This window comes from Ammospiza caudacuta, chromosome 10 (genome assembly GCF_027887145.1).
Source record: "Ammospiza caudacuta isolate bAmmCau1 chromosome 10, bAmmCau1.pri, whole genome shotgun sequence".
NCBI lineage: Eukaryota > Metazoa > Chordata > Aves > Passeriformes > Passerellidae > Ammospiza > Ammospiza caudacuta.
The window spans coordinates 28,173,834-28,187,291 of NC_080602.1; the positions used below are offsets into that span (position 1 = coordinate 28,173,834).

Below are 13,458 nucleotides of genomic sequence, written 5' to 3' on the forward strand. Positions count from 1 at the left end.
GACATGGATCAAACAGGACATCCATTTCAGGCACTATTCCCTCCTGGGTTTATGCTCTCCTGTATGATAAGATCAGCACTGCAGCACATGCTTTCCTGCAAAGATCTAGCTCAGATGAAACCAGAGAGGGAAAACAAATAGGGGGTAGGGATGTGGTGAGGGGAGGAAGGGAAATCAATAATCACTTTGAATTATTCATCCCCATGAAAAAGGAATAAAAATGCAAGCGAATGCCATCTTTATAACAGTGATCCCAGGAGAATTTTCTTTATAGAAGTCTGTCTACTGCAGATTTTTCGACAGAATCATTAGTACTCACTAAAATTTCAGAGGCAAAGAAGTAGGATTAAGTCAAACTCAAACCATTCACTTACCTGAAGGCACATAACATTGTAAACAGTCACTGTCAATTTCCACATTAGCTACTGTCAAAGTGAAGGCAGACAAAATCCAGAATAGGCCTTAGTTTACAAAAATATGAAGGAAACACTGAGATCAGGTCATCTGAAAGAAATATGTGTCCTTGTCCTATTGTGTTGTTCACAGATCTTTTTTTTCTTTTAACCATCAGAAATTTAGGTGTCATCCACCTTGACCATCCTAAAAAGTTCTGTAGATGAGGACCAACATCACTGGAGCAAACTCCACCATTTCAAATCAATTCAGAATGTATTCCACCGAAGCCATTTTAAAAAGGCCCGCGAAATCAAAACCGTTGAGTTATTTCCAAGCTACTACCATAAGCACAGCCCAGGCTCAACATTTCTTTTTTAAAATGTAACAAAGGAAAGGTAAATTTTAAAAGGCAATAAAAAACCAATCACACCTACCAAGACACAAAGTACTAAAGGAAAAAAAACCCCAAAATATGCTTGTTTTATATTGTGTCCTGAAGGAAGGCCCAACCCTTTCCCAAAGATCTCATAATTCTTTTCCTTTTCTATCAAATTCAAGGGTTAATCTTCCCTCAAGGTCCATTCAAACAGATCCTGACCCCTCGGATATCCTACATGACAGCAAGCAGGAGTGGCTCAGCTCAGTGCTCTCCCTCCTCTGTCCTCGAAGGATAACAAAGATTGGTCCAGGATAAACCCAGTTATTTTTTGCCTCCACATGTGTTTCAACAATTTGAATTCTGTGAACTGCCAGCAACATTTAACCACGGCATCTGGTTTCAGAAGCAAGAGTAACAATTTAGTAAGGCAAGTTCTAACTTTAGAAATGCAACCAGTTAATTCACAATTGGGGTGATTTCAACTCTAGGAGTTTTGAGCTAAGAAACTCACAAAATTGGAAAGTTAACTATCTGTGGAGATAAAATGCAGAAAACACAGGAAAACCTTCCCAAACTTACATTAATTTTAACTCCCCCCTCCCCGCCCCTTCAGTCAGTAACAATGTTCGGGCAGAACAGCACAAACAAAAGAAACTGGTGTTTGCTGAACCTGTGCTGGGCTGAAGCTCAAAACAGCTCACAAGGGCTTTGGTTTCTTATTTCCACAGCATAGCCTTTTGGGTGTCACAGTGAGAACCTCAAAATACTGGTAGGAACAAAGGAACAGTTTGAAATACAACGGCAAACTGAGATGAAGGCTGACAACTCCCTGGCCTGCCAAAGCAGCACCAGTATACTGGCATCAGATGCATGACATGAGGCCCATCTCCCATGTTCTCATGGGAAGCATCATTCCTATGAAGGAATCAATTTTTCACAGCTGCTCTGGTTCTGTTAGCTCCTCTGCTGAGTATCGAGGGGAAAATTCTGTTCAGCTTCTTAGAAGAAAAGAGAACTCTGAGGATGTGCAATGTCCAGAGGAGGTGTCTTAGCACAAAAGCAAAACCATGTAAGACCATATATAAAAACACTGCTTTTACCAACTTTAGCAGATGTTTTGATGCTATCTCATTTTAAAACTAAGCTCTTCAGGTCAAATAGAGCCAGAAGCATTCAGTAAATACTTCTTTTCTGTAGTTGAAAGAAATTAAAATATATTTTAGAGACAATGAACTTTTAACAGTAACAATGGTGGGAGACTGCAGCATTCAGACCAAGCCTATGCAAAATATAATTTCTTGTACAAGATCTAAGATTGACTAAGAAGCTCTCAGCTTCCAACATGAGCTCCACTACTCTGGCATTGAAGTCCAAGGAGACTGGAAAACCCATCAGCAGTAAAGATTCAAATAGAATACTACATTAATGTCAATCAGCATGGCTTTACAAAAAATATGACCTTCCTTCTTAATAAAAACCAAATAAGCTTGTCAAAATCTCCAAGGTTGTATTGATATAGTGCAACTGTTATTTTATAAGTCATGTCATACAAGCCTACACTGTGACTTGTGCTGCTCACTGTAGCCTACCTGAAAAGGAGGAAAGCAGACTGGAGGCAAAGCTTATGGACAGTACCCAGAATGGCTGCAGATGAACTGCCAGGGAAACTTCACAATGCCGAGTTTCATTTGCCCCTTTATTTATAAGTATGAATCACATATAGAGTTACACTAACTATTGCTAACCAGAGCTAGCTTGTACCACTGGGGTATCTTGAGGTTATGATCAGCTCAGTTCTATTCATGAGTCAGCTCACTGATCAGCAGCAGTCAGAAAGCAATAGATATGTCAGAGACAGGGAAAGGAAGGAAAAAACCCTTGTGCCACTGTGTAAATGCATAGCTCTGCCCCGCTTTGAACACTACACAGTTCTGTTCCCAGCATCCCAAAGAGGTAGATCTGAAAGGCATTAATATAAAATATAAAACGAAATATCTGGGATAGATTCCCAGACTTATCCCTTAGAAAAGTCTGGCCTCTGCAATCTGGAGAAATCATGAGAAGGCAAATATGCCAGACCTATAACACAATCAGATTGGACAGGATTGTCCAATATAGGAAGGTATATCAAAATGAGACCAGGCAGGAATAAGAGTCCAAGCAAATAAGATAGTGTTGCAGGTGAATGAACCCTTCTATTCCTTGCTTGCTCTACTTGCAGGGAAAAACTGAAAAAGCACTTTGTGGGAATTGAAAAGTGCTGTTACTAAACAAGTGGAAAACACCTCTCCATGACCTGGAAAAAGATATGAGCTAGAATAGTACAAGGAAGAAGTATTTTATGTACTCATCTTACACTCCTGCCCATACATCCATTTTTTCTTGCTGTGCTGCATGTACCTTTGGCTTGAACCAGGACCAATACCCACCCTGACATACAGCAGCCTTAGAGAAGATTTATTCCTGCAGAACACATGAGTAACTGATTAAAGTATGTCTAACTGGCAGATCCTACCAAGTCTAACTGGTAGATCCTTGCAAGTCCCACAGAGATATTCTTTACCAGTTATCTGGGAGAAAAATCTAGGGATATTTGTGACAGGAATCAGCTGGAAAGAGCAATGCTTGGGATTACTGCAGCCACAGGTACCAACAAGAAACACAGGCTGTGCTTACAGCCTGGGAAGCCACTGTAGTAGACTGCAGCTCATGGGATCTTTGAGGTCCTGCTCTGTGTGGTTACTATGAAAGCAAATACAGCCCTCAAGCACACAAGGAGGAAGCACAGAAGCTGGCAAGTGCTTGCTTTGTGTTTCTCTGGTCTAAAGAACGGTGGCAGACAAATGGTATGAGTCAATTAATAGCTCAAGCACTAGAAATTGCATCAGAAGTCCAAATAATCATTGTTGCATCTGTGGGGAAAAAAAAAACAAATCAAAAAGAAAACCCAGTAGTGTTAGTCACTGACTTTTCTGCTACCTGAACATGCAAATTTAGGATATAGCAGTACTTTCATTAAAACAGCCAAGACCTGAACAAAATCCATCACTCAGTGACCTGTGTTGCAGAAATCTCTCTAGCAAGAGGCCACAGCTGTGGGGAATATACACTTTCACTGTAATCTAATTTTCACAAGCAATTGGTCTTTTGCTGCCTGTCTAGAACAGCTTTTGCTTGAACACACAGAATTATCTTCTGTACTATCTAGAAGCTATAATTTGAATAAACAAAGCAGCTTTTTTTACTGTCGTGCACTTGAGACTCACCACTGACGACAAACTAAGCAGTGCAGTTGGAAAAAGCATATGGCACAAGCTGACACTCCAAGCCATTCCAAGTTCCATGAAGAAATTGAATCACTTGCACAAGTAAAAACATTGACCTAGGGGATATTAATGCAAAAGGAAGAGCTGTGCAGAAGTACCTGTGGGGCTGCCCTTAGCATACAGGAGGGCACACTTCTGTTAATTTTTTCTTCCCATGTCACACTCTCCTTCCTTCCGACAATTTACTAGCTTCCAGAATCTCCAAATATACCCACACTTGATTTCTTGCTGTGCCTTCCATGCTGTGAGATTACCCCTACAGCAAGGGCCACGTTGTCTGTGGTACTCAGAGGACAGCCAGTGGGGGGAAAAAAACTCAAAAGCCCAACAACAAATCAACTTGCATAAGATGCATCCAGTCTCAATTTACTATTACAAGCTCTGCCATGAGCTTTTCTCTTCTGGATTGTTCTGCATTTGAGACTCACTTGTTCCTCATCATCTTTACGCAGACTAAAATCTTGTCTGAGGGACAACTGTGCCATGTCCATTCCCAGAGAACACTGCAGTTACATTTTAATTTCAGCTGCAAACACTATGCATCGACATCCTACAAATACAGGTTGGAAATAGCTATTGTAACCAAGTGAGAAATTGCAAACAGGAAAGTCTTGGAATATTCAGGTAGACTGCTCTACTTAGTCATATTGTGTTACCAGTCTCCATATTTTGTTTCTTGCCAGTGGTGTCAAACATTTACTGGTTACTACAAATCTGTCAAGTGAGAAACTCAAACAACTGCTCTGGCTTTACAGTAACTGCTGTGCTGCAGCTGACTTCTCCCTAATCAGACTGCAAGCATCAGCCTTTAAGGGAATTATATTCTCCAATTAATGCACCTCTGAAAAAAATAGTTTTATCCTTCAGATATCCTACTCAGCAGACCAGTGTGGAGGTACATGTTCCCCACACAAGTCAGACTGAGATCTTTCCAGTAGCATGGAATCAAAACAACATTAGCTGGGAGAGATTTCAGGAGAGCTCTAGGACAGCCCTCTGCTCAGAGAAGCTAGCACCAAGCCACGAATGCTAGGAGGAAAATCAGTTGTGTACACTCTTCCCTTTGCCCACAGTAGGAACAAGAGGGTAAATAAAGTATAAAGCCAAACAGCAATAAAAAAGCTCTAGTTTTATGTATGTTCATCTGGAGAATAGTGATGAACAACACCTTCACAGGGCTGTTACAGGATACATAGCAATGAATTTGCAGCAAGCTGCAGCAAAAGTTTAAAAAAATAAATTAAAATTATAAAGATTCTTTACCATCAAAATAGTCAGTTAAAAATAGCTGCTCAAGCAGAAACTGCAAAACTAACAGAGCATATAAAACTGCAGCTATATTCCAAAGGGTATTAACTGATAGTACATATGGAATGCAGACAAGACTGTTCACAGTTCACATTTTGTGCTTCTTCTAGATTGTATTATCAGTTGTGACCTGAAATTTCTCTTGTAGCAGTCTTTCCCACTTCCTCCCCACAAACCATGCCATAACCATAGCTTACTGCTGTCCCTGAGAGAAACCTGTCTGCATTCAAGATCTACCACCATCAAGTAAATCCTGGGATTATAGCATAACTCCTCAATTTAGCTTTTCAGCATTCAAGATACACTATCTCCTACACAATCTTCCTGTACAGACTGTCATTATTTTCCACAGTCCCATATAGCTGCTTAACACATTTTAAATTGTATCTATTATTCTCACACACATTCCTTTTGTCTCTGACAGATCATCTTGCTGCATTTCAAGATCTATGCTTATTGAATAAACATGGGTCCAGACAGGAAATGTGCAAATATCGAACTTGAGGCAAAGCTTCTTTCTAGACCCCCCGTAATCCCAAAGCCTTTCTCTGTCTGGCTGTTCTGGCCTTAAGGGCTGCCAGAGAGATTTATTAGAGAAATTGTGAGTGCCAGATGTTCACACTTGCCACAAACCAAGGAGCCCCTACAGCTGTACCTCTGGTCCTCAGGTCAATCCATGCCTACTAGGATCCCCAGACCAGAATCTCTCACATCTCTACTGCTAAGTACCCGAGAGGCAGCTACGCTTTTCCTTTCCCAGAAATGTACCAGAGGAACAGACACTCTGTGGTGCTAGCTGGAATGTATAGTCCCACAGGAAATTCTGTAGGTGTGTAAATAAAGCTTTAAAGAAGAGGGCAGCATGACTAACACCAGGTTAAGCTTCAAGCTTTCAGTTCAGGACCAAGTCTCTATACACAGTGCATATCAAAAAAGTTTCTTTTTACCCATCCTTTTTTCAGTAACTTCTGCATACCAAAGCCTGGCCCCTAATTCTGTGGCCAAGCCATTAAGGCTTTCTTAAACAGACTTCATAGACTTAGATTCCCCAAATATTTTTGCTTGGTGGACTAAATCACTCGTCTACATGTTTGCTGATCTCTTTGAAGAACTACAAGACATTTGAAAAGCAGAACTTCCCTTTGCAGAACCAATGGTGAGTCTTCCAAGACAGACACTAATCCTGCCTTATATTTTAGTTGCTGTTTTGCTCAGTAAGTCTGACAGTTGGTTGACAGACTTGCTGTTCCCCAGATCCACCACAGAAACCTCTTCATAGACTGCCAACACAGTCATCATCTTTTGCTCCTCAGGAACAAAGCTAGGGCACGTTCATCACCCCTTGCTCCTCAGGGACTACACTGGGGAAGTGAGTAGGAGACATTTTGCTAACATTAATCCAGATGTTTCAACTCTGACTTAGAAGAATTCTTGGGCAAATGTTATACTCATGGTAATTTATTAGTGCTCTGCTCTATTTATACTATAGGCCCTGTTACAGCTACTTCAAACTGAGACAGATCTACTGAGTGTTTCAAATTATATGTTTTACACACTTTTATTTTTAATCCCGTAAGTGTACACACATGCACACACCAACTTGCAAGGAGAGAGAAATTCCATCTCCATGTTAAAAAGTCACAGAGAAGGTGAGACCTCTCAGTCAGTGGCACCTTTGAGAATAGTCCAGGTACTTTCCTTCACAACTGTCCATTAGGAGAACAGTTTCCCCAGTGGAAAAAACTCAGAAGCTTTGACAAGAGTGTAAAACATACAGTGAACTATAAGATGGTCTTATATAAACTAGGTTTTGCAAGTGTCATCTGTGCTTCTTATAGTAACTTAACATATGTTACATAAAAGTATTATAAACAGAGTTTAAGCTTTTCACAAGCTAAGCAAGCCAAATTTCTAATGGTTGGTGCCATTTTTATAATGCTCTTATTCATTTTTCTCAGGAAAGGGAGCTTCAAAAAGACAAATCCAAAAGGTCATTTGGCTACTCTTACACACTACTTGCAACACCTTTTGTGCATATGAAAACATATTTTAAAACCTCAGAGGAAGGGGCTGATAATAAATAGCTTATGAAGTAAACTACTTTGTGCCATCTGAATAAGATACAGAAAGATAGATAGATAGATAGATAGATAGATAGATAGATAGATAGATAGATTCTAACTTCTAACTAGTTTAATAGGCATTAAAGCTGCACATTTTTCTATTCAACTCTATTCTCAGTAGTAAGGTCTGTCATTTTAAGGTAAATTAATTGCATCCAACACACTGTTAAGATTGTTTATCTTTCGCATTCAGTCCCGCAGAATCCTAGGCAAACAAATTGCTAATTGAATCACAATCAGTTTTATTCTTTGTTGTTGTTTTTGTTTTTTTTTTCCCAGACTCAAAACAAGAGTTAGAAGTTAATGCATATAAACCAAAAAGCTGACCTTTGACTTCAGAAGAAAACTGAGCCAGATGTCGATTTACAAAGAGCCGCAGTTGATGATTCAGATCACAGTACAGAGGATTAATGTTCCAGGAACGAATTCCTGTTTAAAAAAAAAAAAAAAAAGGAAAAAGTAAGCTGTCCTTGTCATTACATCTACTCCAGAAACACAAGTGGAGAAAGAAAGGTGAGCAGGACACACAAAGACCAGGGATGCTCTACTAGATGAGCATCCTTAGGATGGAAAAGGTCTTCAGAAGCAGAGGACCATAAGATACTTACCTTGCATAAGACATTTCTTCCTGAAGAAATGAAGTGTTCCATGAAGGACATGCAGTGAGCAAGTCTCCATTCAACTTGGACTTCATGCAAGGGAAACCAACAAGAGATGAGGCCAAATGAACTACACTACCGCTTAACCAAACAAATACATGATGTTAGTTTTACACCTGCACTCTCCAGCACCGGTCACCGGCAGAGATGGGTTACTGCATTGTTCTGCTACTGAAAAGCCCAGAGACATCAGCTTCTTTGCCCTTACAGCCTGTGCATCCTCCAAGCCACAAAAGCCTCCCACTCCTCCAAGTCGCGCTGCCCAATCACTCCTTCAAAGACACTGATCCCACTGGGACCATTTGAGTCTGTTCTTTAATCTTTATAATCTCTGCTGGCTAGATGCCTTCATATCACAGCGGGAAGATGCTTCTGCTCCCACAGCAAGTGGCACCAAGCCATACTGGGGAAGTCACCTTCAGACCTCAGTGTGAGCAGCAGCACATTCTGGGGGACACCAAGCACTACAGACCACAGATTTTCACACCCCAGTAGGGAGCAACCTTTCCAGGATGGTATGACTCTTCTACGCTGTGCCACAATGAACAAAAGCAGGATATCACTACGAATCTCCACTCCAGCATCTGGTGCTGATGCCTGCTGATGTTCAGACTTTGAAGGCCAATGCCACAGACTTCTAAGGTTAACTGAAACAAGAATTTCAGCTCCAGTATTTATTAATGCAGTCCTTACTAAGAGTTCTTTCACCATCTTTCTTGCATAAAATACAAAGTTTTATTGCCTCTATTATCTACTTTCTTTCAAAGTAACCACATTAATTTTCCATGGAGATATTCCCATTTACTGCAGTTCTAGCTCTCCATGTTGTGCAACAGCTTTTGCTGGCCACTGGTGGGAGAGGATCCTCAAGGATACACACTCCAGCTTTCTACACATAGCAAGACACAGTAGGCATTGCATCACACAGGTCAGTAGTCTCAAGGCCCGTAGAATCTACAGCAGCTAAAAAAACTTTGAGCTTAGTTTCTTTTTCTGGTGACAGCTGACACAGCAGAGTAACAAAGCTTATTTATTATGCTTATTTACTGACAGTATTCACTTCAGACTGCACAAAAACCTCCTCATTAAATCATCTGACCTTCAGGGAAAAAAAAAAAAAAAGCCAGAAAACCAAACAACTTTCCAGCACTGACCCTTTCAATTTGGACATGGGATACAAATAATCAAAACAAAAATAGAGCAAGAAGATGGACAAAGTGCTTTCCTATCCTACACTCCAAGAGAGCATAATTTTTTAACCAACTGTCCAGCGTAAGAGAATCTTAATGCAGTACTCATGAGCTTTCTGACCCGGACAGGAACAAGGTGGCATTCTGCAGGGCAGATCCTGCTGACTAGCTGCTGTGTCATGGTCATGGTGTCCCACTGCAGCAATAAGTGCTATTTGAGGCACTGCTACATCCTCTAGATTGCAGAAGGAATAGGTGCTCTTTCAGAGCAAGAAAGGGAATTATCTCACTTGTTCTCATACTTGCAACAATTTATTCAACATTTCCTTTCCTACAGGTAGTCTGAATTTACCTATAATCTCTATAAATTTGTCACAATTTCACTTTATCACTCCATGGCACATGAGCCTTGCTGATTAAAATCCTGTACCATGAGAGTGCAGACTATATGACAATAAGGGTAAATATTCCAGCTCTTTGCAAATGCAAAGCCCAGATAAAGGACCACGTGACTCATCAGTTTTCAATCTCATTCTTTATGCCCTCGTGAATGATGTATTTCCTGCTGAGGTAATTTGCTTAAAAGATTTGGCCTTTCTCCCCAATACCAGATCTAGTCTTCTGGATATTGTTTCAAAATTGGACAAAAGTAACACAGTAACAGAAAAATAAAACTAGTATTTATTAGACAGTATTTTGGGAAAAATGTTGTTCAGATATCCCACAGATTCACAATGTCACAGCCTACAAAGCTCTACACATGGAAACAAGCAGGTTCCTATAATGCCCTGCAGCCACTATTGCATTCTTCCGAACCAAGGTATAGAAAGAAGTCTGGAAGAACATACTTGTTATATCAGTCAGGGTAAGAGATTTATCAACTGAAAAAAAATCTTTGTTTGTTTTTTGTTTGTTTGTGGCTTTTTTTGGTTGGGTTTTTGTTGATTTTGTTATTTGCTTGTTTTTTTTTTTTCTTTTTTTTTGGAGGGGGGGTTTGGGTTTGTTTTGTTTGGTTTTTTTGTTTTGTTTTGTTTTTTTGTTTTTTGGGGGTTTTTTTTGTTTGTTTTTTTTTTGGGTTTTTTTTTTTTTTTTTTTTTTTTTTGTTTTTTTGTTTTTTTGTTTTTTTGTTTTTTTATGCAGACAGGGTGCCATGGCCAACAGAACAGACACAAAACAAACCCTAGCTTTTTCATCCATTTTATATTCACTGCTCAGCAGCCTGTTCTACCTTCACATGAGCCCTCTACAGCAGCTAACACTTTGGTAGGAATCATCATTTCCACATTGCTTGAACTCCCTCAATCAAGAGTCCAGCTCTCTACAACATCATAACATGCTGACTATTGACAGGTCTCAAGATTGCTGTCATTTTAACTATTCTCATTTTTCATATCTTTCAATTTGCAAATATTGGTCCATTTTAACTAGAGGTCATTCTCCCATTTCACAGTGGGGAAAGCTCTAACTTGCTGGAGGTGCTATTCCATGTAAGAGGAGAGACTGAAATCCAGGTTTCCAGCTCTGAGTGATTCACTTCTACTGCCAGTAACTTACTAATACCGCTGAAATGGCTCCCTCCGATGCAAATGAAAGAAGTGTTTACATTTGGCAGAATTTCAGCAGGTTTCTAGTCAGACAAGGCCAAATGCAGAACTTATCTCTACTGTGGCAGTTACAATTTATGTGTCAAACAGCAGGTTTTTCCTCTGCAATGGGAATTCTCTGGCATGTGACTGCAGAATTAGAGTGAAATCCTTTAGTTCCCAGTCTGATCTGTCACCATTTCAAAGATTCAGACAATGGATAAGGGTGTAGGTTGGCACACCAGTTCAGTGAAGTGCCAAGTGAAGATGACCATCCTGCTGGGCAGGAAGCAAGAGGGGCCCCTTCAAAGAAGGTCTTTCAGAGGCCAGATGGTCATAATCAGATCTACCACTCCTGAAGCCATCCCTTGAAAAAGGGAATGAAATATTCCTCATGAACAAAGGGGCCTGCCAACAGAGATAGCTGGAAAAGTGAATCAGGAAGTGAAGAAATTGGACAATATTTGACATTTTTACACCCACCCTTTTCTTAAATTGCACTGTCCATCTGTTCTGCAGTAATGCTGATGCTTGGGAAGAAAACAGTCACAGAATTATCTCTGAATAACACAGTTTGTCCAATAGTTATGACTGTTATTTCAAACCAAAGTGCCTTGGAAGTGGGGAGCTGAGGGGAAGAGTGAAGGTGAGTCAGAAAGCTGTTACTTTATTTCTCAAAGGTGTACTAGCTGCTTATTAGAACAAATGTGCCCTTAAGGTCCTGATGTGGTTGATCAGCTCTCCTTTGTCTTTTGCTCAGAAACTATCAGAAACTGCCACAAGGGAAGAACTGTCATTCAGCACCTTCTTCCCCCTTACTTCTAAACAACACTGTGTCTAATATACAAAGACTAATTCATTGCCAAGACCTCTGGATTTTACTAAAATATTGATAACAGAGGAGAAAAATATTATGGCAGACCTATCCTGAATTGTGTAATTCCCGAAGCAGTTCACTGTGTGTCACCCTGGTCCATGCAGCTGCTCTATAGACAGGGAGAGGCCATACCACAAGGGACCCTGTCCACAGCCGTCCCTGGGACCACAGCGAACAGTGCAGCAAGACAATTCCTCCAACAAGACAAAATTTTGGGGTAAGATGGAAAAAAGATGCAATCTTCCAAAGCACTAATAAAATAAAGACTGAGGGGAAGAGAACCAAGAAATGTCTTTAAGCTTAAAGACGTTCGAAAACTGCGTTAGTTACAAGTCACTAATGCATATAAAGCAATGATCAGGGGAGAAAAAGAACGGAATGCCGTCTGACGCCGCAGAGACCGGCCCCGCAGTGCGCCGGGGACCCGAGCCCCGCCCGGCCTCGCCCTCCGCCCGGGCCGCGCCGCTTCAGCCTCGGCCCCCGCCCGCGGCCCCGACAGCCCCGCAGCCACCGCCCGCGGGCCTGCGCCGCCGTCCCTCCGGGAGGAGTCGGATGAGGCCCAGCGGCCAGACGGCAGTGCCGCGGGCGGGGAGGGCACCGGCAGCTCCGCCTCGTCCCGGGCGGCGGCAGAGGACGACGCGGCAGGCGCGCAGTTGCGCGGCGCTGGGGCAGGGATGGGTCCGCCCGGCCCCGGCCCCGGCCCCGCCACAGCCGCAGTGCTCGCAGTGCCCGCAGTGCCCGCAGTGCCCGCGGTGCCCGCAGTGCCCGCAGTGCCCGCAGTGCCCGCGGTGCCCGCAGTGCCCGCGGTGCCCGCGGTGCCCGCAGTGCTCGCAGTGCCCGCAGTGCCCGCGGTGCCCGCGGTGCTCGCAGTGCCCGCGGTGCCCGCGGTGCCCGCAGTGCTCTCAGTGCCCGCGGTGCCCGCAGTGCTCACCGCGCTCCAGCGCCCCGCGCAGCGCGCCCCGCTCCGGCTCCGTGCCGATCTCCCCGATCACGGCCAGCAGCGCGTGCCGCCCACCGCCCGGCGGCGCCGCCGTGACCATGGCGACCGGCCCCGCCGCCGTCTCCATGGCAACGCCGCGGCCGCTGCTGCAGCGCGCGGTCACTGGCGCGCGGCTCTTAAAGCGCCCCGAATCCCCCGCTGATTGGCCGAGCTGGCACGTGGTCCTGCACTACTGCGGAGGGGGCGTGGCCTGCCCCTCCTGGCCCCGCCTCAGCTCGCGCCCCGCCCCGCCCTGGGGCTCTCCCCTTCGGCCCCGCTCGGCCCCGCTCGGCCCCGCTCGGCCCCGGCCGCGGGAGCCTGCTGCTGCCGCTGTCCCGGCTGCTGCTGCTGTCCCGGCTGCTGCCGCTGTCCCGGCTGCTGCTGCTGCCGCTGTCCCGGCTGCTGCCGCTGTCCCTCCCGGCTGCTGCCGCTGTCCCGGCTGCGGGAGCCTGCTGCTGCCGCTGTCCCGGCTGCTGCCGCTGTCCCGGCTGCTGCCGCTGTCCCGGCTGCTGCCGCTGTCCCGGCTGCTGCCGCTGCCGCTGTCTCGACCCGGACCTGGTGCACCCGCACTGCCTGCCCAAGGCAGGTCGTGCCGGCGCGGCGATTGCCGGTGAGCTCTCGCCGGCGCTACGGCGCGG

General features: G+C 43.9%; 1 protein-coding gene across 1 annotated transcript in view; it reads right to left on the minus strand.

The window, feature by feature from the left end:
- Positions 1-12,908, minus strand: part of MAP1A (microtubule associated protein 1A) — a 50,162-nt gene extending 37,254 nt beyond the window's left edge. The window contains exons 1-2 of the mRNA XM_058811019.1: positions 12,773-12,908; positions 7,860-7,961 (exon numbers count right to left, since the gene is read on the minus strand). Coding sequence (XP_058667002.1) covers positions 7,860-7,961; positions 12,773-12,908 — 238 coding nt within the window. The remainder of the gene's footprint in view (positions 1-7,859; positions 7,962-12,772) is intronic.
- Between the last annotated feature and the right edge of the window lie 550 nt (positions 12,909-13,458).